The sequence below is a fragment of the Mastigoproctus giganteus genome, chromosome 13, assembly GCF_048544385.1.
Source record: "Mastigoproctus giganteus isolate SK-2022 chromosome 13, ASM4854438v1, whole genome shotgun sequence".
Lineage (NCBI taxonomy): Eukaryota > Metazoa > Arthropoda > Arachnida > Uropygi > Thelyphonidae > Mastigoproctus > Mastigoproctus giganteus.
In genome coordinates this window covers 77406516-77431026 of record NC_143587.1, presented here as the reverse complement: position 1 = coordinate 77431026, position 24511 = coordinate 77406516, and the positions used below count along the sequence as shown (strand labels likewise).

Below are 24511 nucleotides of genomic sequence, written 5' to 3'. Positions count from 1 at the left end.
CAACCTTCAGTTTTGCAGCATCTGGAAAGCTTTTAATGGCTTGAGCAAGCTTCTGCTGGGATGCTTCTGCTTGCACAGATTACACATTTGAGGGGACATAAATTCAAATTGGGGAAATATGGTTGCAGAATAGATGTGCAGTAATATGACTTTAGCCAGCAAGTACTTGACTGCTGTAATAAACTTCCATCTGTCATTGTAGAAATTGATAGCTAAAATAAATTCAAGGAAGCACTAGACGAAATTTTGGGAGAATGAATAAGTCTTTATACATTCTCTTTTATACATTATTCCTCTTTATACATTATACATACCTACAGTGAAATAGAAAGGGGTTTTTTTTTTTTTTTTTTTTGGCTGATACTGTATGCTTTCTTTCTTGCATCACATGCCACTACTAATGGTAATATGGGTAGATTTTTCAATGGATCACAACAAATTTTTTGAAATATAAATGTTTCATGTTATTAATACTGTTGAGTATGTACATAGTTTTAATTTCAAACTGCATAAGGATGCATATGAACACCATAGTTGCAAAGCTTGAATTTTAGTTTTGGAATGTAGGTAATGGAACTTAAGGAAAACTTATTATTGAAAAAAAAAAAAAAAGTGATTAAACAAACAGCACCAAAAATACATAAAAGGCTTTCTATACAAATGTTATATGGAGCTATTTATTCTTGAGAAAGTCATAATATGTGAAAAATATTCATGGAATGAAGCAAAAGAACAGAAGCACAGTAAAGTGGAAGAACAGTTAGTTAGTTAGTTAGTTGAGTTTTATTGGCGCATCAGCAACTTAGGCTATAATGCGCCAAAACTTTGTCAAAAAAAATTAGTAAAACATTCAGTGACCTAATGAATTAGGTCAATAAGTCAGGGTATAAAACAATTATAAACTGCAAAAGACAAATATCTGTAAACAAGTAACAATAGTAAATCTTAAAATAATAAGAATTTTTTTTTAAATATGAGTAAAAAGGTTTACTGTTTTTAGGAAACTAAAAATAGCAGACACATGGTCATTGTCAGATAAAATCTGACTGAGTGTATACGGCTCAGTCAGATGGTTAAAAGCGGTAAAACGAGCATTTCTAAAACTGGTACAGTCACATAAAATATGCTCAACGGATAAAATGGTGTCGCACTGCTCGCACATAGGAGGGTCACCAGCCCTCAGCAAAAAGTAGTGGTGAAATAGTAGTGGTTTATCAGTAGTGATTCTTCATGCATTAAGAATCTGCAGATAAATGAACCACTAGGTGGCAGTGATCACAGTGTGTTGAAGTGGGATTTACTCAAGGAGGTAACTACCATCAGAGGTAAAGGGAAGGGTTTTTGTTTTCGTAAAGGCGACTATGATGGTCTGAGACAGTATTTAAATTCTATACAGTGGGACCAACTGATGATGTTACCAACAGCAAACTCAAAATGGGAAGCATTCAAGGAACTACTCTTGGAGGCTACCAGGCTTTACATACCAACTAAGAAATATTGTTCAAGGTTTAGGCCTAAATGGTTGTCAGATGAACTAATGAGACAGGTGGCAGAGAAGAAAAATGCATGGGATACATACAAATTAATGGGTGACATGGAAGCCTATGATAGATATAAGTTGGTCTGTAACCAAGTCACAAAGGAGATTAGGCAGGCAAAGGCAGACTACGAAAAATCCTTGGCAAAGGATGCAAAGAAAAACAGAAAAGAGTTCTTTACATATTTAAACTCAAGAAGGAAAGGGATGAATCAGATTGGTCCACTGGATATTGATGGTTCAACAGTTGAGGATCCTGCTCAGGTGGCTAACAATCTAAACGAGTATTTTGCATCTACATTCACGCATGAGGAGTTATTCAGGAAGGAGAATGATGTAGGTAAAGTAAACATTGGCAGTGAGCTGGATGATTTTGTAATAACTGAGAAGAAAGTGGAGGAGAGATTGTTGAGGATAAACATAAAAAAGGCACCTGGGGTGGATGGGATCTATCCAGTTATATTAAAGGAGGCAGCAAAGGAAGTAAGCAAACCCCTAGCCATAATTATGAGAGCTTCTTTGGACTCAGGGGAGGTACCCATAGACTGGAGTTGTGCAAATGTAACCCCAATTCACAAAGGAGGATCAAAGGCTGACATAAGTAATTATAGACCTGTTAGTTTAACTTCTGTTCCAGGTAAATTAATGGAGGCACTGGTTAAAGAAGCACTGCAGGATCATCTAGACAAGAATTCAGTTATAGCTCAGACGCAGCATGGTTTTGTTAAGGGCAGGTCTTGCCTGACCAATTTGATTGGATACTATGATGTAGTCACAAAAGAACTGGATGCAGGGAATAACTTTGATATTATATATTTGGATCTTAGAAAGGCTTTTGATACTGTTGCACATGGAAGACTGCTGCACAAATTGGAGCAGTGTGGCATTGGAGGCAAATTGCTGCTATGGATAAGGGGATGGTTGAGTGGCAGAAGACAGAGAGTGGTAATCAATGGACACTGCTCAACGTGGACTAATGTTATTAGTGGAGTTCCTCAGGGTTCAGTGTTGGGTCCGTTGTTGTTTTCGGTGTTTATGAATGATATTGATGATGGGATATCAAGTTTAATGTCCAAGTTTGCAGATGATACAAAGGTTGGCAGGGTTGTTAAGGACACTACTGATGCTATGCTGCTGCAACAGGATCTGGAAAGGTTGAACAGATGGGCTGAGAGGTGGCAAATGAAGTTTAACATTGACAAATGTAAAGTACTACATATGGGAAACAGTAACCCCAGAGCAACGTATCAACTCTGCGGTACTACACTGACAGTGGTGGAGAATGAAAAGGACCTGGGGGTAATTGTGCAGGCAGATATGAAGTTCTCTGAGCAGTGCAGACGAGCTGCAAGAGTAGCTCATGGTGTCTTGTCAATGATATACAGAAATTTTTCTAGCAGGGATAAGGAGGTGATTATTCCCTTGTATAAGGCAATGGTTAGGCCACATCTTGAGTACTGTATACAGGTCTGGAGGCCTCATTTCAAGAAGGATGTAGAGCTGCTGGAACGGGTACAGAGAAGGGCAACAAGATTAGTGAATGGAACAAAGGGTTGCTCTTACGAAGAAAGGCTTAAGTTTTGCAAATTACAGTGTCTGGAGACTAGGCACCAGTGAGGTGATCTGATAGAGGTGTATAAGGCTTTGAATGGTTTGAGCATGCTCAATGCCCATGGGATTCTTCATCTTGCTCAGAATAATCACCTCAGAGGGCATAAATTCAAATTGAGGAAGGACGGATGTCGGATAGATGTGCGGAAATTTGCCTTTGGCCAGCGGGTGGTTGGTTGGTGGAACCGACTTCCATCACTTGTTGTTGAAGTTGATAGCCTAAACAAATTTAAAGCCCAACTGGACAGGTATTTCGAACGAACGGAGGGGTGAAATGGGAGTGGTGTGTGTTTTTTTTTTTTTTTTTTTTTGTTGGCTGATGCTGAATAAGCTTGCTTTCTTGCATCATATGCCTCTACTAATGCTAATGCTAATGCTAAAAGGAGTGTGTAATATGACAGTGTCCTATGTGGAGCCAAGCAAGAACAACTTCCTCTTTGCAATCCCTGCATAAGCTGGACCGCCAAGGATGAATCACAGGCTTAATTCAACAGAGTTTGTTTGTAGTAATCAGTAGATGCCACGAATATTGCCACTGAGATTGTAAATTATTACGGATCACTTGCCTGTAGTCTGTATAGGGGACCAACAGGTCAAGATTATCCGTCAGGGCTGCCGATTTGGCTGCAGTGTCAGCCAAATCATTTCCTCTAATCCCGATGTGACTGGGGATCCAGCAGAAGCGGATATCGAATCCACTTACATAGAGGCTGTATATTATCTGCTGAATTCGGGACAGGGTTGGATGATTGGTGTGTGACATCGCTGATAAAGTCTGTAGTGCACTCATTGAATCGGCATATATAATACACCACTGGTAACGGTGTTTTCTTATGTGATCTAGAGCTAACTCTATGGCATGCAGCTCTGCAGTGTAAATGCTGCAGTCAAGGGGTATCTGCTCTGATATGGTATTATTTGGAAAGACAGCAGCAGATCCCACATACGATTCTGACTTCGAGCCGTCTGTGAAAACTGGCAAGAAGTCAATGTTCTGCACGGTGTTGTGAATAGAGCTGAAGGTAGACAGAAGACGGAGTATTAGACTTCGTCGCAATCTTGAGCGAGAAGTCACATGCTGGTGTTTGTGCATGCCAGGGTAGAATGGGCTCCTTTGGTGATCGAGCAACCTTGTCTACCGAGATGTTAAGCTCATTGAGTAGCTCTTGAACACGAATGCCGAATGGGCGATTGGCAGTCCGTCGTGTGTTATAAAGATTTTCCCATCGTGGCTCGAAAACGGATGTCCACGTGGGATGGTCCGTCAGGGACTTCAGCTTGAAGGCATATTGTAGAGACAACTGCATTCGTCGAAGCGACAAGGATGGTTCATTTGCTTCGACATACAAACTTTCGACAGGTGATGTTCTGAATGCACCAGTAGCGATACAAATGGCTTGGTGATGGATGGGGTCAAGCCAACGAACAGCGCTATTTCTGGCAGATGCATACACCTGAGACCCATAATCTAATTTTGAGCGTACAAGTGCACGGTACAGACGTAGTAGGGTGCATCGGTCTGCACCCCAAGAGGTAGAAGAGAGAGAGCGAAGGATGTTAAGCCCTCTCGTACACTTTGTACGAAGCTGATGAATGTGTTGAACAAATGTCAACTTTTTGTCAAAAAAGAGTCCCAGGAATTTCGCCCCTGATACAACTGGAATGGTGTTTTGTCCAAGTCATAATTCAGGCTCGGGGTGGAGGTTACGTTTGCGACAAAAATGGACGCAAACTGTCTTCTCCGGTGAGAACCTGAAACCATTGGCCGTGGCCCAGGTGTTAACACGGTCAATAGCTTGTTGCAGTTGTCTCTCAATAACCCTCAGGGTGTTATGTCCGTTAAAATCCCCGAGAAGTAAGAAAGGGGGAGGCAACTGCATTAGAAGATCATCAAGGTCTTCCTGGGAGATGTCAGTCCCAGGTGGCAAATAAAGAGAGCAGACTGTTAATAAAAATCCCACCGTAAGGCGAATTGCAACAGCTTCTATGCTAGTTGTAATTAGCAAGGGCTGCACTGGGGTCTGGTTACCCACAAGGATAGCCACTCTTCCATGTACAGAGCCATACGCAATTCTATCCTTTCAAAAAAATGTGATGTGCATGGTGGGATCATCATTTGCCTTTAGATATGTCTCCTGCAAGCAAAAGCAAACTGGCTCGTGCTTTTGCAGGAGGGCCTTGATGTCATCAATATTTCGCCGGAATCCACAACAATTCCATTGTAGGAATTTAGCCATTATTTTGGCTTGGTGGGTCCATCAGGTGGCTTCCGAGGTGCTGAGGGCTTACTTTTATCAGTTTTGGGTTTATCTTTTTTGGGGAAGAATGGACGCTGTCCCGTGTCCATTTCTTCCTCCGCAAAGAGTTCCAAAACTGAATCTTCGGGTACCTCCTTCTGCTCGACATCCATCTTTTCTTGGGTACTAGGGAGGGACTTCCCCTTTCTTATTCTTTTCTTTCATAATTACCTTTGTTACTTGTGGAGCATTAGGAGGTACCGATATAGGAGTGGCAGCTGATTGGTCCTTCTGTGCAGGTTTTTGAGAATTTAAGAGATAACGCGTGATGGGAGTGAAAGACTCCTTTGGAGGAATGGTCATGTCCGTCTGAGTTCCGACGGAACATCTCCCTGCTACCTTCTGGGCATAGGTAGGTCTGTTGATATTCAGGGGTTTCACCGATTTCCTTGACTCCTGGTATGATATGTTTAGCTCTGCCTTCAGCTGTTGAATTTCTTTTTCTTCTTTCCACCTCTGGCATGCTCGTGAGTAGGCCGGGTGTTCTCCCTCACAGTTAATACAGGTGGGTTTTGCGGCTGAACATGCTGTTGTTTCGTGGTCCTTTGCACCACATCGAGCGCATGCAAGGACTCCACGGCAGGCCATTTGAGAATGTCCATACTTCTGGCATTTAAAACACAGTAAAGGGTTCAGAACGTATGGACGTACTGAACAATTGATGTATCCAGCTTTAATCTCGTCAGGAGGTTTAGGAGAGTTAAAAGTCAGGATAACGCTCCTGGTTTTAACAATTTTTCCATCCCTTCGCGCAGTGATTCTCTTGACGGCAATGACTCCCTGTGGTTTTAATTCGGAGCAGATTTCCTCCTCGGTTACGTCGAGAAGGTCCCACTCCGAAATGACACTTCTCGATGAATTGAGTGTTCTGTGTGGTGTCACTGTTATAGAGATTCCTCTGATTGATGTTGTTTGGAGTAGATGTTCAGATTGCCTGTCATTTTTAGTTTCAATTAAAAGGTCTCCAGAACGAAGCCTCTTAACTGATTTGGGTGAACCTGCTAACCCGTCTAACCCTTTTTGAATAAAAAAAGGGCGACATTTTACCAATCGGTGTTTCATTGGTAGAATGCATAATTAAGAACCTTGGGACAGGCCCTGATGGTAATTCCGTTCGCTGCCTCTTTTTAGCAATAATGCTATCTGAATCTTTGTCTATGGTTTCAGATAGGGACCGGGTTGGGGCCCCTGAAGAAATAAGTTTATCAGGATTCATTGAGTTTTTTTATATTGTTCAGTGCCCGGGCTCCCCACCCACCACGGAGCCCAAAGGGACGTCCACTACCCGGCATGCAATAAATGCGCTCGGGAGTGGAACGCCAGGGCTACCCAGACACTATACCCGCACCGCCGCCAGCCTGAATCCTGTCCCTCGGACCATGAGGGTAGGGGCGTGGCACATTGACACGGTTGACCCTCGCAGGCGAGCCTACTAGCCGACTGATCCTAGCCGGGTCTTCCAGTACCACCCATCTTGTCGAAGCAGGGGCCAAAGTGGTGTATTGAAGCTGGGCCCCTCAACCTGGTGGTTGAGGGGCCCAGCTTCCAAATTTCCCCCTTTCCAAATTTCCACAGGTCGCAGCGCACGGCAAACACGTTGGATTCCATTGATGTAAGCCTGGAACCTGGGCTGTGGGCGTTGGATCCCAGTGATGCTAGTCTGGAAGTCCAGCAGCGTCACTGGGAGGTCCCCTCACCACGTACAGGTGCCCACGTCGAGGGGTGGAAGAACAGAAGTCAAGGAAACAGTTTAAAATAGAATATAAAAAATATAGCCTAATCTCAGATCTTATTATAACAAAAACAAAGCTATGTAAAGTGATATGATTTTTATGATGTTGCAGTTCTGCATAAACACACTCACATGCATGGGCAAACATATAACCAATGCAAAGATCTAAAGTTCTGTAACTCTTATTTTCAAAAAAAAATTTATAATTATATATTAATATTATAACATATTAATTGTTTTACCTGTTGAATAGTTTTATAATTTTTGCTCTGTTGAGTATCTATTGGTGGGCCAATGTCTAGATCTATTGCTGATCCTTCACTTGCTGCTGGTCCTAAGTCCTAAAACAAAGTATAACAATTAGAACATATGAGAAACAGGCTAAATCTCAAAATAAAATAAAATAACTCTGACAAACTTTAAAAACAAACAAAGCTTTGTGTGTAAGAGATGGTTCTAAGAGCAAAGTGAGTAATTACAGTCTGATCAATCAGACTCCAGTGTTAGGGAAAATCAGGGATATGATGGATAAGAATGTAACACATAAGTGCATCTAGATAGAAATTAACTTCTGAAATAAATAACATGCTCCTGTAAAGGGGAAATTATGTTTAACTAACCTAGTTAGCTATTTTGAAAGAGTCAATTATGAGTTGCATGTAGGAAATAATTCTAACATTGTTTATTTGGACTTTAGAAAATCATTTGATTCTATTGTGCAGAACGAATTACTGTATAAGACATCCTGGTATAATAGTAATCTTCAGATGGATTGTGCGATAGCTACATGGCAGAAAGCAGAGTTTGTGATCAATGGTCCATCTAAGATTGATGCAGAGACCAACACTGTTTCTGATTTTTTTTTTAAATAACAATCACAGGTGCATCAAATTTTCAGATGATATATCAAAATTGTGAGAATGACTAATGAATGTCGATGAGCATTACTCTTTCAAGACATCTTTGATGGATATCAGGAATAGTCAGAAGAGTAATAATTTTGTTTACACACTAGGAGTTATTTTTTTATTTTTATTTTTTTTATGTAAACCCCAAACATGAGAGGTATTAGAACCTAGAGTACTTAGTACTGTGCTTGGGTTGGAGGTTGAGAAGACGAAAGAAGATATTTGTTGACACTGGACTCGAATTTCTGTAGACTAATTTTCAGGAAATACATATGAAGGAAGGTTGTTCCAGAAAATGGCAGTTGAATGAATAAACGAGGAAGATGAAAAATTGGTTCTGTGAGTTTGAAGTTGGACAGTAAATGGATGTTGGCTGGTGGTTTGTTTGTTTGTTATTTGGTTTTTAGGAGCATTAGCAACTAAGGCCATATTGCTCCGGGGATAAGCAGTAGTCATTCCCTGACCTTTCCACATCCTCCGTATTTGGTGGTCAAGAGCTCAAACCCCGGTCTAATCAAGAAGCATGTGCTACACGTTGCTGCTCCTGCTCACCTGGCTACGGAAGCGGTTGGCTGGTGGCGGCATGTGTTCAGACTGTTTTGATTGACAGAGAGAGCAGGAATTATGGAAGCCAATTCAGAACAGTGCCCATGGAAATATCTGTAGAAAAGGCATGCAGCAGAAACAGTACGTCTATGAGACAGCAAGTGGAGAGACTCTGTTAGAGATGAATCATTAATTAACCTAACTGCCCTCTTCTGAACAGAATCAAGAAGCCTGAGAGAGAGGTTATGGGGGCACTACCCCAGATGTGGGAACAATATTCAATGGTAGGGCAGATTTGCAATTTGCAAAGAGTGAACAGTTGTTTGGAAGAAAAGTAATGCCAAGAGCGAAAGAGAAAACCAAGTTTTTTAGATGCAGAGGAAGCAATATTTATAATGTGCTTGTGCCAAGAGAGATTAGAAGTCGGGATAATCCTCAAAAGAGATATATCATTTTGCCTAGAAATCGAAGTGTTACCAAATATAAGCATAGGAGCGGAAGAATCCTTTTTGTGAGATATAAGACAAGACTGAGTTTTAGAAGGGTTGAAATCAACTAAGTTGTCTTTTCCGCACTGGAGAATTACCTGAAGATCGGCATTTAAGGAATTGGTAGCAGATTTTCAAGAAGTTGAAGATGATTGAGCAGGACAAGGTTTCTCAAAATGGAAAGTGGAATGCAATGTGCTATCATCGGCAAACTATGGATAGGATTTCCAGTCAATGGAAGAAAGTCATTAATACATAAGAGGAAAAGAGTGGCAGAAAGAACTGCACCTTGGGGAACACTGGCATTGGTGGAGAAGTTAGACAGAGTGCCATCTACCCTGAGGAAAAACTTTGAATGTGTGTTTACCACATAGTTAAGAAACTTGTGGAAAATTTCACCTTCATTCATCTTACTATCCCATCATCAGAGAGAGAGGGTGGGGGGGGGGAGAATAAGATGAATAAAGCTGAAATTTTAATGGTTATAAATGATACTAGAATGAAGCATCATAATTCAAGTTACAGAAAAGGGAGTTAGACTGGAATGTGCGACATTTACTTTTAGCCAGTAAACTGTTAATTTTTGAATAAGTTGCCTCCGTGGGGCAGTTAAAGGTTGACAACTTAGAGAAAGTCAGAGGTATAGGTTGTGAATAAAGGGGAATAACTCCCCTTATAATATAATAGAATATAAAGAATATAGAATATAAAGAATTAGAATATAAAGGGAAAAATTACATGGCTAGTGTGGCAAAAATGCAGGGCTTCCTTACATAATATGGTTCATATAATATCTTTCGTCTCCATTCACTTCATTTATCCACTTATTTTTTTTTTTTAATATTTAACAAAAAAAAAAAAAAAAGAAAGCCAAAATGTAATTGACTAACAGCAAATTTTCACACATCTATTATGCAATTATACACTCTCTTTCACTCAATATAAAAAAAAAAGATATCCTCAGCATTATTCTACCCTACACTTTTAATGTGTTAATTTCCAAGAGACAAATCAGTGATATCTCAGGCTTTTCAGTCAACAGGTATTGTGTTGTGGAAGTTACCATTAGCATTAGTTGAGGCATGCAATGCAAGAAAGAAAGAAAGAAAGAAAGCTTATAGAGTATCAGCCAAAGAAAAAAAAAAAAAAAAAAATTTTTTTGCCCACCTGGTCACTCCAAATGTTTCTCTTGTTCAGCTTTAAATTTATTTAAGCTATCAACTTAAACACAACAGCTGGAAGTCTGTTCCAGCAATAAACTGCCTGCTGGCTAAAGGAAAACTTCTGCACATCTATTCTACAACTCTCTCTTTCCTCAAATTGAATCTATGCCCCCTCAGGTTTTTAATCTAAGCAAGTGGAAGTATCCCATCAGCATTGAGCCAGCTCAAAGCATTCAAGGCCATGTATAGATTAATCAGACCACCTAGCAGATGCCTAGTCTCCAGATGCTGCAAATTACAGAATTTAAGCCTCTCCTAGTAAAAGAACCCTGTTGTTCCTCTCACCAAACTTGTTGCCCTTCTTTGTACTCATTCCAGAAACTCTACATCCTTCCTAAAATGATGCCTCCAGACCTGTATGCAGTACTCATGGTGTGGCTGACCGGGATCCGGAAAAGTTGCCCCCCCCACATTTCGCCCCCCGCATTTTGTCTCCCACATTTCGCCCCCAGTAGATAATGAATAGGCTATAGAAATGTAAATAATACACCTATTTTTTTATTAATTCAAATTTATTTTGTTTTAAGAGAATGAATCAATCAAAGGTAATCAATCATAGAATAAATGCACATTATTATTGTTTAAAACTGGAAGTTGTATGCAATGCCTCTAAGGTAATCAATCACATTACGATTTTGAAAATCTTGGACTATTCTTTTGATTCTAGCAGAAATTGCAGCATACTTCTTGTTCCATCAGGAAATCACTCCTGGCTACACACCAATAACTGAAGATTGTTACCAGTGGAAAAAATAAGCATGCGACCCGGGAAGCAGTTCGTCCTGAGAATCATACATTAAAAACTGTTTAATAGATTTGATAATTGAGAGCTATTAAGTGCTCGATAATTCTTATATTCTATTATATTATAAATCAACAGGGATTACCTTTATTTTAGATATAGGAAGCTTCTTTTCCAACTCTCCTAGTCCAACTCGCTAATAATTCTTGAGGATGGCGATATCAATTTTGCAAAACAGGTGGGACATCTTCCCCACTGTCAGAACCATAGTGTTCAGACCATGCGGTCTCAACAATGAGCACTCAAGACTTCTGTCTTTACACATCATACCTCTGGCAGCAAGGAAACCATTACGTGGTTTGGCATAAAATTAGATTTTTGAAGGTCTAAACTGTTTAATAAATATGGACTGATTATTTCTTTTGGTCCTGTAGCTGAACTTTAGAGTTAAATTTAGGGGTCTAATAAAATTGGATATGGGGGGGGGGGGATTATTCTCTACATTCCATAAGTCGGACTAGAACTTTTCGGGCGTCATGTTCACAGGAATAGAGCAACTCACAATTAATCATTGATATCGCCATCCTCAAGAATTATTAGCAAGTTGGACTAGGAGAATTGGAAAAGAAGCTTCCTATATCTAAAATAAAGGTAATCCCTGTTGATTTATAATATAATTAAAGACTGTTGTACATTGCCATCGATAATAATTTCTTGATAATTCTGTGGAATTACTAGGTCCTGGAGATTGCTCGGTAAGGTAGGAGTACCATTGTTGCATCAAACATGACGAATGGTTTGTTTAAGTGAATCCTTTTTAGGAAGTAATGCCGTGACATTGGTATGAGCCTCTGCAATAACTGATGCAACAATTTGCTGTGGCCGTTCATTCGTGGTTGATGCATGTTGCCGTATTTGACAAACCGATTGCAATGTTTCCGACCTTGCAGCTTGAGCTGCATGGTTATGTTTAGTTATGACTTTCACAACTGGGCCTTCCAAACCCTCTGTCCAAACATGCCCTTTGCAGGTGGAACGTTTTTGAATTGAGCAAGACTCCACTCTGTATCTTACTTCTCTGTGGAGGCGGCGAAAACAGCAAACGTGCGCTGTCGACTGCGCTACAAAATGTGAGGAGAGGCAGATGCAGGAACTTTTATTGTTTGAATTTAGACAAATCAGAACAAGATTCACTTGTTATTGAAAAGACTCCTATAAGATTAGTCACTGTTCCCTCCCCCATGTCCGTCACTAACCACATGACTATCGCCCTCGTGGTCGAGTATGTATTCTTTCCATTGCGAAAGGATTAACTGGAACTGTTAATCCTTTCATAATGGAAAGAGAACCCTGAACACATACAAAAGGGGAGAAATTAGTTTAAAAGCTATGTGACAATTTGTACACGAATGTCATTTTGAAAATTTGTTCAGAAAAGTTAGAGTTATCGGAAGTTCAGTTCGAGTAATCGAGAGAGTTTAACATGGAATCTCCACTAAAGGGGCTGGGACTTCAAAAAAAATTCGAGTTATCGAGAGCTGACTCTACAGTATTTACATTTCTGTAGCCTACTCATTATCTACTGGGGGCAAAATGTGCGAGGCGAAATGTGTGTGTGTGGGGGGGGGAATGTACCGGAGTGAAATATTGGGGGCCACTTTTCCGTAAACCGAAGGTATAACCACCTCCTTGCCTCTGCTAGCAAAATTCCTATGTATCATTGACAAAACACCATGAACTGCTCTGGCAGCCCATCTGCACTGCTCAGAGAACTTCATATCCAACAGCACAATTACCCCAGGTCTTTTTCATTCTCCACCTCCCTGAGTATAGTACCACACAGTTGGTACATTTACCTTAGATTACTGCTACATGTATGCAGTACTTTGCATTTGTCAAAATTAAACTTCAGTTGCCACTACTCAGCCCATCCACCTAACGTTTCTAGATCCTGTTGCAGTACCATACTGTCTTTACTATCATTAACAACATTGCCAACCTTTGTATCCAATGCAAACTTTGACATTAAGCCTGATATACCTTCATCGATATCATCAATAAATACATAAAACAACAATTGGCCCTGGCACTGAACCCTTGGGGACTCCACTAACAACATTAGTCCACGTAGAGCAGTGTCCATTTATTACCACTCTCTGCCATCTCCCACTTAACCATCCATGTATCCATTGCACTAACTTGGCCTTAATGCCATACCGTTCCAATTTGTATGGCGGTTTTCCATGTGCAACAGTATCAAAAGCTTTCCTAAAATCCAAGTATATGATTCAAAAATTATTTTTTGCATCCAGTTACTTTGTGACCATATAGTATTCAATCAAATTGGTCAGACAAAACTTCCCCTTGACAAACCCATGCTTTGTCTAAACTATTACTGCAGTCTTGTCTAGGTGATCCTGCATCCCTTCTTTAAGCAGTGACTCCATTATTTTTCCCCGAAGCAGAAGTTAAACTTACAGGTCTATAATTATTTGTGTCACCCTTTGAATCCCCTTTGTGAATTGGGGAGGCATTTGCACATCTCCAGTCCATGGGGCCCTCCCCTGAATCTTAGAATGCTCTCATATTATGGCTAAGGGTTTGCTTACTTCCCTCATGCCTCCTTCAATATAACTCAATAGATTCCATCTGCCCCAGGTGTCTTTTTTATGTTTAACTTCAACAATTTCTCCTCAACTTTGCTCTCTGTTATTACAAAATCATTTAGCTCCCTGTTACCGTTTAGTAAACATCTGTCCTCCCCCTTCCTTACATAATTCCTCATGTGTGAATGTAGATACAAAATACTCATTCAGCCTGTCAACTATCTGAGCAGGATCAAGAGTTGAACCAGCAACATCAAGTGGACCGAGCTGATTCATTCCCTTCCTTCTAGAGTTTACATAAGGAAATAACTCTTTGTTGTTTTTCTCTGCATCCTTTGCCAAGTATTTCTCGTAATCAGCCTTCGCTTGCCTAACCTCCTTTCTGACTTGATTACAGACTAGCTTATACCATTGTAGACCATGTAGTCACCATTACAAAAACAAAAACCCTTCCCTTTACCCTTGATGGTAGTTACATCTTTAAGTAAATCCCATATCAGTGGACTGTGATCATTGTCACCTAGTGGTTCCTTTATCTGCAAATTCCTTATGCATTCCAAAACAATCCTCCATTAAATCCACAAAAGTCTAGCTAGCGTGCGAGTGACCAACCCACAAATTCCAGTCAATATCTGGAAAGTTAAAATCCCCCATTATAAGACATTCTGATTTACTGGCACACTATTTCTCTGCACAATTGTCCGTTGTACTCATCAGAGTCATTAGGCCTCTAACACTCCTATTCTCATTTTCCCTTTCTCAGTGTTTATGTCACACCAAACTGATGCAACATTGCACTGTCCACCATTGTCAACTGGATGCACTTCCTTAGATTTTATGTGTTTCTTAACTAAAGCATAACCCCTTCCTCCCTTACTACCCTGTCTATCCTTTCTGTATGCATTGTACTCCCCAAATTCCAATTCTGCACTGCTTGTATTTGTGTGACATCATGTCTCTGATACCCCAACAATATCTTCCTTTGATGTCTTTATCAGCACTTCAAATTCACCAAATTTATTTACTATATGTTTAGCATTGGTGTACATGCAAGTATACATGCCACTGTTCTTGAGTCAGGCAGAGGCAAAATCACTTTTGCCTCTGCCTGACTCAACATTGCACTGTCCACCCATGTCAACTGGATGCACTTCCTTTGGATGTATCTGTAAACAAAGGATAGACAGGGTGGAAAGGAAGGAGGGGGGTTCTCCCCAAATTCCAGTTCTGCACTGCTTATACAAAGGGTACTAGGAAAGTTTTGCAATACAGCTTTGTTTATTTAATTTTTTCAAAGTAATTTCCTCTACATTCAATACACCTCTCCATCCTCCGAAACCAATCTTTAAACCAGTTCTGCCAAGTTTCACTAGGGAGTAAAGCACACTCGTTGTCCCAAGCCCGTAGAAGGTCCTCATCACTGGAAAACCGCCTCCCTTTTAGCTTCATTTTCACATGCGGGAACAGTGCAAAGTCGCAAGGAGCAAGGTCTGGACTGTAGGGAGGGTGCTCGAGAAGTTTCAGTCCTGTCGTGGTCAAATATTCGGTGCAGGCTTTGGCGCGGTGAGCTGGAGCATTTTCGTGATGGAGGTACCAGGTGTCCATTCTTGACTTTGGCCGCAGGTTCTTCATAGATCCAATGACTTTAGGCAAGCATTGTTCAGTATACCACTTAGCTGTGACTGTCTTCTGCGTGTCCAAAACGACACGTTCCACAATTCCACTCGATTTGAAAAATACAGCTATCATTTTCTTCTTTACAGATCGGGATTTTCTGACAATTACGGGTGTGTCGTCATCATCAAAGACCCAAACTTTGTTTTGAGCCTTGGTCGGCAGATCGTAATAGTACAGCCAAGTCTCGTCACCTGTCACGATGTTGTTCACATACCAAGATTGTCCCTTATCAAACTTTTTTAACATCTCCCGGCACCAAGTCACACGTCGTGTCATCTGCTCTTCAGTCAGTTGATGCAGCACCCAGAGAGAACAAAGTTTCTTCACGTGCAAATGATCTTGCAGAATCGAACGAATTGCTGGTGCATTTAGGCCCAAAGTATCCTCTATCTGTTGGTAGGTCACTCGCCTGTTTTCGTCAAGCATTTTCCTCACAGCAGTAACGTTTTCCTCCGTAACTGACGTTCGTGGCCTTCCCGGCCTCTCAGAATCCTCCAGAGTGAAATTTCCCCTTTGGAATTCTCTATACCACCTGAATATCGTTGTACGATGTGGACAATCATCATCTAGTGCAAGAGTCATTTCTTCTAAGCACTGGTCTATGGTTAAACCACGCACAAAATTATACCGCAAAACTGTCCTTATCTCATTTCGTGACCACGATGCCATCGCAAGCACTTTACACTCTCACTACTAATGAATAACTGAGCCCATCGACTTGGCGCGGCGGCTACTATGCACGTATGAACATGTCTCAACATGCAGCAACAAGCAGCTTCCTGTGATTCATTGTTGCGTCATATTGCAAAACTTTCCTAGTACCCTTTGTATCTATGTGGCACTATGTCTCTGATATCCCAACTATATTTGCCTTTGATCCCTTGATCAGCACTTCAAATTTATCAAATTTATTTTTCTATACTTCTATTATTGGTGTACATGCAAGTATACATATACCTGTTCTTACTCTTAGTTACCCTAACATAGCCCATGTGTTTCATGATGATTCCCAGCAACCTGTTCTCTAGGCTGCTGCTCATTACATAGAAGCAATGCAAGAATCAGTTTCTCCTTCTCCTGCGGCTACTGTTAATCTTTTAGTATGTGAATCCCCCCCAATCTAGTAGTTTTTCGACCCACCTAACACTGCCTCGATAGCATCAGCAAATCTTCTTGCACCCTTCTATTTAAGTGTATCCCATCTCTGCAGAAGCAGTTGCTCCTGTTAGTTATCAACCATGCTAGGAAAAATTCTACCTCATGAGCCTTGCACAATCTCTCCAGGAATGAATTGATTGACAAGGCTCTGGTCATATACTCCCTCTTATCATGTCTGGGCAGAATTGCAGACACTTTTAAATTCAACCCTAGCTTCACTTCTATTTAAGTATAGCACCTCTTTGGGTTTTTTCCTGGAAGTTGTGAACATTGCATAACTGTTAGGGAAAAAGAAATCTTTTCCTGGAGTCATTATGTTAGATTGTGTAACATAAAGAGTGCAATACAATATAAATTCTCCCATTAAATAATTAAAAGGGGGAAACAAAAAACAAAACTTATGATACAAAATAGTTTTTTTTTCTGTTTAATGTGGTGTGTTCATGATTAAAACACAACTTATGAGAGAGAGAATATGAGCTGCTACATAATTGTTATAAATTCATAAGAATACTACCAATTATACTAAAACTTATTTCCAAGCAGTTAGTCACAGACATACTTTTGCGATAGTTTCCCCCTTCCTACATCACTTTATGTAGCATTAGTCACATATGTGATTCTATTTAGCAAAGATGTACTCTGCAACTTTGTGAAATGAGCAGTTCAATAAAATAAAGAGTTTAAATTTTTCTTTTTTCAAGCATTGTACAACCATAGCAGGAAATATGAGACTTGCTAAGAAGAGCCTTTACAAAAGATGTTTTAACAAAAACATAAATGTTCAGGTGGTTTTGAAGATGCAAAGATGGGCAAGCAGCTCTGTCAAACCTAATAGTTTTTAAACAAGAACAAAACAGTGCCTGTGTCTCTCGACACCCACTTTCTGGAACTTACAACCTGTCACTTCAAAGAATGAAGTTCAAAAGAAGGAAAGATTTTAAAAAGTACTGGAGATTCAGCAAAAAAAAAAAAAAAAAAAAACCCTGCAAGAGATACTTCATAGCATTATGAAAAATAGAATTCAAAATGCACTTTCAGAGTTGACAAGAACCTCTGGGCTCAGTGTGTTAAATTCTTCTGCATGAAAAGGTGGGGGATACTTTGAATTGTAAATGATATGAAAAATAGTCTGTTATAGTGAGTTCTATCATTTTCTCAGTTGTTATGGTATATTTTCATTCATTCATTCATTCACAAATTCATTCTATGGTGCATTTATAAAAAAATTATAACTTGTTAAAAGTCGTTGTTGTTGGAGTGGAGGTTTTTGTGGTACAGGGCTCCTACAGTCAGACAGAGCCTGTTACTATGAGGTAAAGATAAACAGAATTAAAAGTGAACACCTTTTTAAAACAGGTTGATATTTTCAGATAAATGAAAAACTCAGATAAACTAGATAATGTGACTATTGTAATCATAAGCTAGAGAGTCATCAAAAAATACAATTATATTCTGGACACTAATAAAAAATTAACTTTAAAACATACTTTGTGTTTTACATGTTTTATTTTCAAAAAAGAAAAAATTCTGCAGAAAATTATAAACAATGTTTTAGACACAAAATTAAATAGTAATCTCTTAGTCTCTTCATTTTCCAGTTTAAAAGACTGTTAATTGTGTGAAATTTCAAATGTGTGCATGCATATATTTAAAATTAAATGAAAATGTTATGCATATTTCATATCATTATTTAATTCCATTTTCAGGTTATTTCAAACTTTATTTCAAATTTGGCATGCTCCCGAATGCACAAAATTTGAAATTACAAATGTTACTTCCCACATAATAACATCCATTTTGAGAGAATACTGAGTTTCGTATTCCAGTTTTTACAATGTGAAACCAATGATAAATCACTCAAAAACAACTAGAGTAAGATTGAAGCTATTTATTGAACTAGTGGGAAGAGTCAAAACAAGTAATAACCTAATATTATAAACAAATGTAGCCAAAGACAATGATGGTGCACCTGTCAGGTGCACCATCATTGTCTTTGGCTACATTTGTTTGTGCAATTTCCATTTGGAAACTTAAAAAAAAAAAAAAAAAAAATTATTTCAGAACCAATCACAAAAAGAGTTTCACTATAATGAAACTTTTCCTGTGATAGGTTCTGAAGTAATTAAGAAGGTATAAAAATTCTTAGAAAACATTTTTAATCATTGTTTAAAATAAAATTGTTTCTTGGCTAAAAACGTTTCGTGGCCTAAGAGTATGAAAAAGTTTGTTTTTGCATGGGTAATGCACACTATCAATTTCTACTATCAAGGTAGTTTTAATTGTATCTCATATTGTGAATACCTTCATAATGAGTGATCGAGGTATTGCACTGCTTTGAATAAGTAAGGCTTCACCAGTGGAGAAGACTAATGTTACTTATTCTTGGTGGATACCCCCACCCAGACAGCACCGTTCTAAGCTTATCAGCTTACTCATCAGGTTAAAATAAATTTGGGTATGTTATTTCTGAGAGGCACCTATCATGCCCTGACACCATTGCTGCTAGATTAAATACATTACTTTTGCTTTTAATCATATTTAAATGTTATAAATCATTTTAAAATACTTATTAAAGTCAAGTGTTTATTTTACTGATGCAGTAAAACACTGTTGTATGTAAATGTAGTTATTTCTGGAATTTATATTGTGTTTGTGGAGCACAAAGTGTGCATCACAAAAAATATGTGGCTTAATATCTGTGTAATTAGCCAGCAGTAAACTAACTAACATATAGATGGAAATATTTATAGCAAAAAAATTATGTGAGTGATTGGAGTGTGAGGAAGCAGACTAAAACTAAAACATTGTAACTTACTTTATCTTTCTGTTTAGTTTTGCAGATTGGTAGCCATGTGCAATTGTGCACATGTCTGAGGTACAATTAAATATGTGTTTGGGAAAAGGGCATAATTTTTAAAATTTCTTCTGAAATTACTGAAATTTTACATATTCTGAAATTACATGTAAAGATACATTAAAATTACACACTGTTTCTATATATTCAATACATCATAAAGATATGTAAATAATATTTATTTACAAATTTGAAATTAATAGAAGGCATGTCTTAGCTTCCTTCTATCTTCATCATCCTTAACCCTTTCATGAGTGAGTTTGGCAATATAAAGATGGGTCTAGGGCAGTGAATTTCCAATAGCAGTGGGCTCTGGAATGAGGGTTTTTTTTTTTTTTTTTTTTTTTTTTTTTTGTGAAATTTAATTTTATACATGATTGACTTAAACATCAAAGAAATATTGAGGATAATATTAATATAATCTCATTTTAAAAGCAAAATTTGTCTGATGAAGCCAATTAAAAAATAGTTGGAGAAATTTATGTTTGGTGGTTGTTATTATTTATTTGAAGTTTTATGGTGCAACGGCAGCTAAACGCCAATATGCATCAAACAATTGTAAGATTTATGTCTAGTACATATTTAATGTCTGATTAAATTTGCCATTCAAATTTGAATTAAACATTACTGAGTTTTTATTCATAAATAGCAAATGACAATATGTATAAAGCAGGTTTATAAAATATTTTGTTAATTTTGCTACAATTTCATCTTATAAATTTTATTACTTTTAAGGATGTCCTTTGCCTGTAGAACAAACAAGGCAGTTTCAACAAGAATATAGGATCTTTTCATTGATGCTTTCCAAAATCCTTTCAAAATATAGAACACAGTACAGTTTAAAAAACTAAAAAAAAAAAAAAAAAAAAAAAAAAATGCTTATTTACAATGATATTATATTTTATATTTATTAAGAATATAAAGGTTTACTAGAGTTTAATGACTAATACTGAATTTTAAAATATTTATAGGAGTAACAGCTGTTGTACATGAAAATTACAAAAAATATTAGATAATGAAAAAACAGTAGTGTATCCTTTACAAACAGAAGTTTAATTGGCATTTAAGAAATAAATTATTTACCATGCTGCTTTTCTTTTTTAATTTCTCTTTCGTAACCACTTTTTTGTCTTCAGAATCACCATCTCCATCTTCTTCACTCTTCTTTTTCTTTTTTCCTTCTTCTTCTGATTTGGACTTGAAAACCCATAGCTCAGATTTTTCTACTAGCAAACGAAGGTCATCTAGATCAGCTTTAATCTGCTTGTAATTTTCAACGTCACTAGTAGACACCAAAAGTTGAACCTGGAAAATTTTTTTTTGTTTCTCAATGTAAAAATACAAGATTATGCAAGAAGACTAGAAACACAAATACTTTATTGATCTTTCTTGAAATTAACAGAATCGTGAAACCTGTCATTAGAAAAAAGGGAAAAGTATTACTGTAAATCACATATAATAAGATTTTGTTGGCTACTACGGCCATCATTAAATACATTATAAAAGCTTAAAGTGAAAAAAAATAACAAACATCTCTTAGAATTATTAGCAATGGCACATGATGCAAGCAAGCAAGGCTATATAGCATCAGCAAAAAAAAAAAAAAAAAAAAAAAAAACACACACAAACACACACACTTCTCATTTCACCCATCCACTCGCTCCAAATGCTTGCAAGTTCTGCTTTGAAAATGTTTAAGCTATCACCTTCCACAACGACAGATGGAAATTTACTCCAGCAATCAACCATCCGCTGGCTAAAGTCAAACTTTGCACATCTAACCTAAAACTGTCATTCCTCAATTTGAAATTATGCCCTCTCAGGCGATTATTCTGAGCAAGAGGAACAATCCGATCAGCATTGTGCACGCTCAAACCATTCAAAGCTTTATACACCCCAATCAGATCACCTCGAAGGTGCCTAGTCTCCAGACACTGTAATTTGTAAAACTTAAGCCTTTCTTCATAAGAGCAACCCTTTGTTCCATTCAGTAATCCTGTCGTGCTTCTCTATACTCGTTCCAACAGCTCTACATCCTTCTTAAAATGAGGCCTCCAGACCTGTATACAGTACTCAAGGTGTGGCCTGACCATTGCCTTATACAAGGGGATAATCACTTCCTTATACCTGCTAGAAAAATTCATGTATACCATTGACAAGACATCATGAGCAACTCTTGCAGACCTTCTGCACTGCTCAGAAAACTTCACATCTGCCTGCACAATTACCTCCAGAGCCTTTTCACTCTCTACCACTGTAAGTGTAGTACCACACAGTTGATACATCACTCTGGGGTTACTGTTTCCCATAGGCAGTATTTTAAATTTGTCAATGTTAAACTTCAGTTGCCAACTCTCAACCCATCTGCTCAACTTTTCTAGATCATGTTGAAGCACATACTGTCATTAGTGTCATTAACAATCCTGCCAACCTTTGTATTGTCTGCAAACTTGGACATTAAGCCTGATATACCATCATCAATATCATTGATGAATAGAGAAAACAACAATGGACCGAACACTGAACCCTGGGGGAATCCACTAATAACATTAGTCCACGAAGAGCAGTGTCCATTGATTACCACTCTCTGTCTTCTCCCACTCAACCATCCCTTTATCCATAGCAGCAATTTGCCTCCAATGCCACACTGCTCCAATCTGTGCAGCAGTCTTCCATGTCCAACAGTATCAAAAGCCTTTCTAAGACCCAAATATATGATATCAATTTATTCTTTGCATCCAGTTCCTTTGTGACCACATCACAGTATTCAATCAAATTGGTCAGACAAGATTTCCCCTTAACAAACCCATGCTGTGTCCGAGTTATAATTGAAGTCTTCTCTAGATGATCCTGCAATGCTTCTTTAACCAGTGCCTCCATTAAACTTCTGTTCCCTGGAACAGAAGTTAAACTAACAGGTTTTTAATTACCTGTCTCCCCGTGATCCTCCTTTGTGGATTGGGGTCAAATTTGCACATCTCCAGCCCATGAGTACCTCCCCCTGAGTCCAAGGAAGCTCTCATAATTAGGACTAAGGGTTTGTTTTACTTCATTTTCTGCCTCCTTTAATATAACTGGATAATTCTACCCACCCCAGGTGCCTTTCTTATGTTTAGCTTCAACAATTTCCCTACCACTTTAGTCTCAGTTATTACAAGATTATCTAGCTTACTGCCAGAGTTTTAATACACCTCTGGCATTCTCCTCCCTGAATAACTCCTTGTGTGTGAATGCAGATGCAAAATATTCATTTAATTAGCTACTTCAGCAGGATCATCAACAGCTGAACCTTTGATATCAATTTACCAATCTGATTCATTCCCTTCCTTCTAGAGTTTACATAAGTAAAGAACTCTTTGCTGTTTTTCTTTGCATTCTTTGCCAAAGATTTCTCGTAATCTGCCTTTGCCTACCTAACTTCCTTTGTGACTTGGTTACAGACCAGTTTATATCTATCATAGGCTTCTGTGTCACCTGTTAATTTATATGTATCCAAAGCAATTTTTTTCTGTTTAGTTCGTCTGACATCTATTTAGGCCTAAATCTTGAACAGTATTTCTTAGTTGGTATGACATGCTTAGTAGTTCCAAGGTTAATTCTTTGAATGCTTCCCATTTTGAATTTGCTGTTGATAACATTATCAGTTGGCCCCACCGTATAGAATTTAATTATTGTCTCGAACCACTGTAGTCACCTTTACAAAAGCAAAAACCTTTCCCTTTACCCCTGATGGTAGTTACCTCTTTGAGTAAATCCCACTTCAGCACACTGTCATTACTGCCACCTAGTGGTTCCTTTATCTGCAGATTCTTAATGCATGAAGAATCACAACTGATAATCAGATCAAGGGTATTACTCCCTCTAGTTGCCTCACGAATGTGCTGCTATAGAAAACAATCATCCAATGAATCCACAAAAGCCTTGCTAGTGTGTGAGTGACCAACCCACAAATTCCAGTCCCTCTCTGGGAAATTAAAATCCCCCATTGTTTGACACACTGATTTATTGGCCCATTCTAGTTCTTTGCACAATTGCACATTATACTCATCAGATTCATTAGGCCTATAACACACACCTACTCTAATTTTTCCTTTCCCAGTGCTTATGTGACGCCAATCAAACTCAACATTGCATTGTCCACCAACATCAACTGCATGAACTTCCTTAGATTTTGTGTGTTTTCTTAACTAACAGCATAACCTCTCCTCCCTTCCTGTGCTGTCTAATCTTTCTGTACACATTGTGCTCCCCAAATTCTAATTCTGCACCGCTTATGTCTGTGTGACACAAACAATATCTGCCTTTAATGTCTTGACTAGCACTTCAAGCTCATCAAATTAATTAACTATATGCCTAGTGTACATGCAAGTATACATGCACCTGTTTCTACACTTAATTACCCTAACACAGCCCATGTATTTACTAGTTCCACTATGACTCCCAGCAGTCCTGGAAATCCCCATTGCCTTGCTTTCCAGGCTGCTGCTTAATTCCATTTCAATAGAAGCATTGTAAGAATCACTTTCACCTCTGCCAGCGGCTACTGTTAATCTATTTGTCTGTGTATCCCCCGAGCTAGCAGTTTTCTGACCCACCTAACTCTGCCTTGATAGCATCAGCAAATATCCTTGTGCCCTTTCTATTTAAGTATATCCCATCCCTGTAGAAGCAGTCTCTCCTGTTAACAAGCACAGACCAGGCTAAGAAAAATTCTGCCCCTTGAGCCTTGCACAATATCTCCAGGGCCGAATTGATTGATAAGGCTCTCATCATATACTCCCTCCTATTGTGTCTGGGCAGAATTGCAAACACTTTCAAATTCAACCCTAAGTCATGGCTTTTTTCAACATTGACTTGTACTTGTTAAGTAATTCCGCCGGCCTCCTACTCTTAATATCATTAGTGTCAATGTGTACAACAATATCACCCTTTGTGCCCTTAAAAGATGAGATCTGCTCTACAACGTCATCAACCTTTGCTCCTGTCTGACATACTGTGGTCCCGTTCCAACTATCCTTTTTGCACAATATGTTCCCTGTTTCCCTGACAATAGAATCACCGACAACAACTAGTTCCTTTGGGACCAGTGCATTTTGCCTTGGGGGTTGCTGCTGTGTTGTGTGATGTTC

General features: G+C 38.7%; 1 protein-coding gene across 1 annotated transcript in view; it reads right to left on the bottom strand.

Annotated features, from left to right (window-relative positions):
* Itpr (Inositol 1,4,5,-trisphosphate receptor) overlaps positions 1-24511 on the bottom strand; it is a 1293714-nt gene that overhangs the window by 746088 nt on the left and 523115 nt on the right. Inside the window, exons 26-27 of the mRNA XM_090387283.1 lie at positions 20466-20687; positions 7420-7446 (exon numbers count right to left, since the gene is read on the bottom strand). Coding sequence (XP_090243409.1) covers positions 7420-7446; positions 20466-20687 — 249 coding nt within the window. The remainder of the gene's footprint in view (positions 1-7419; positions 7447-20465; positions 20688-24511) is intronic.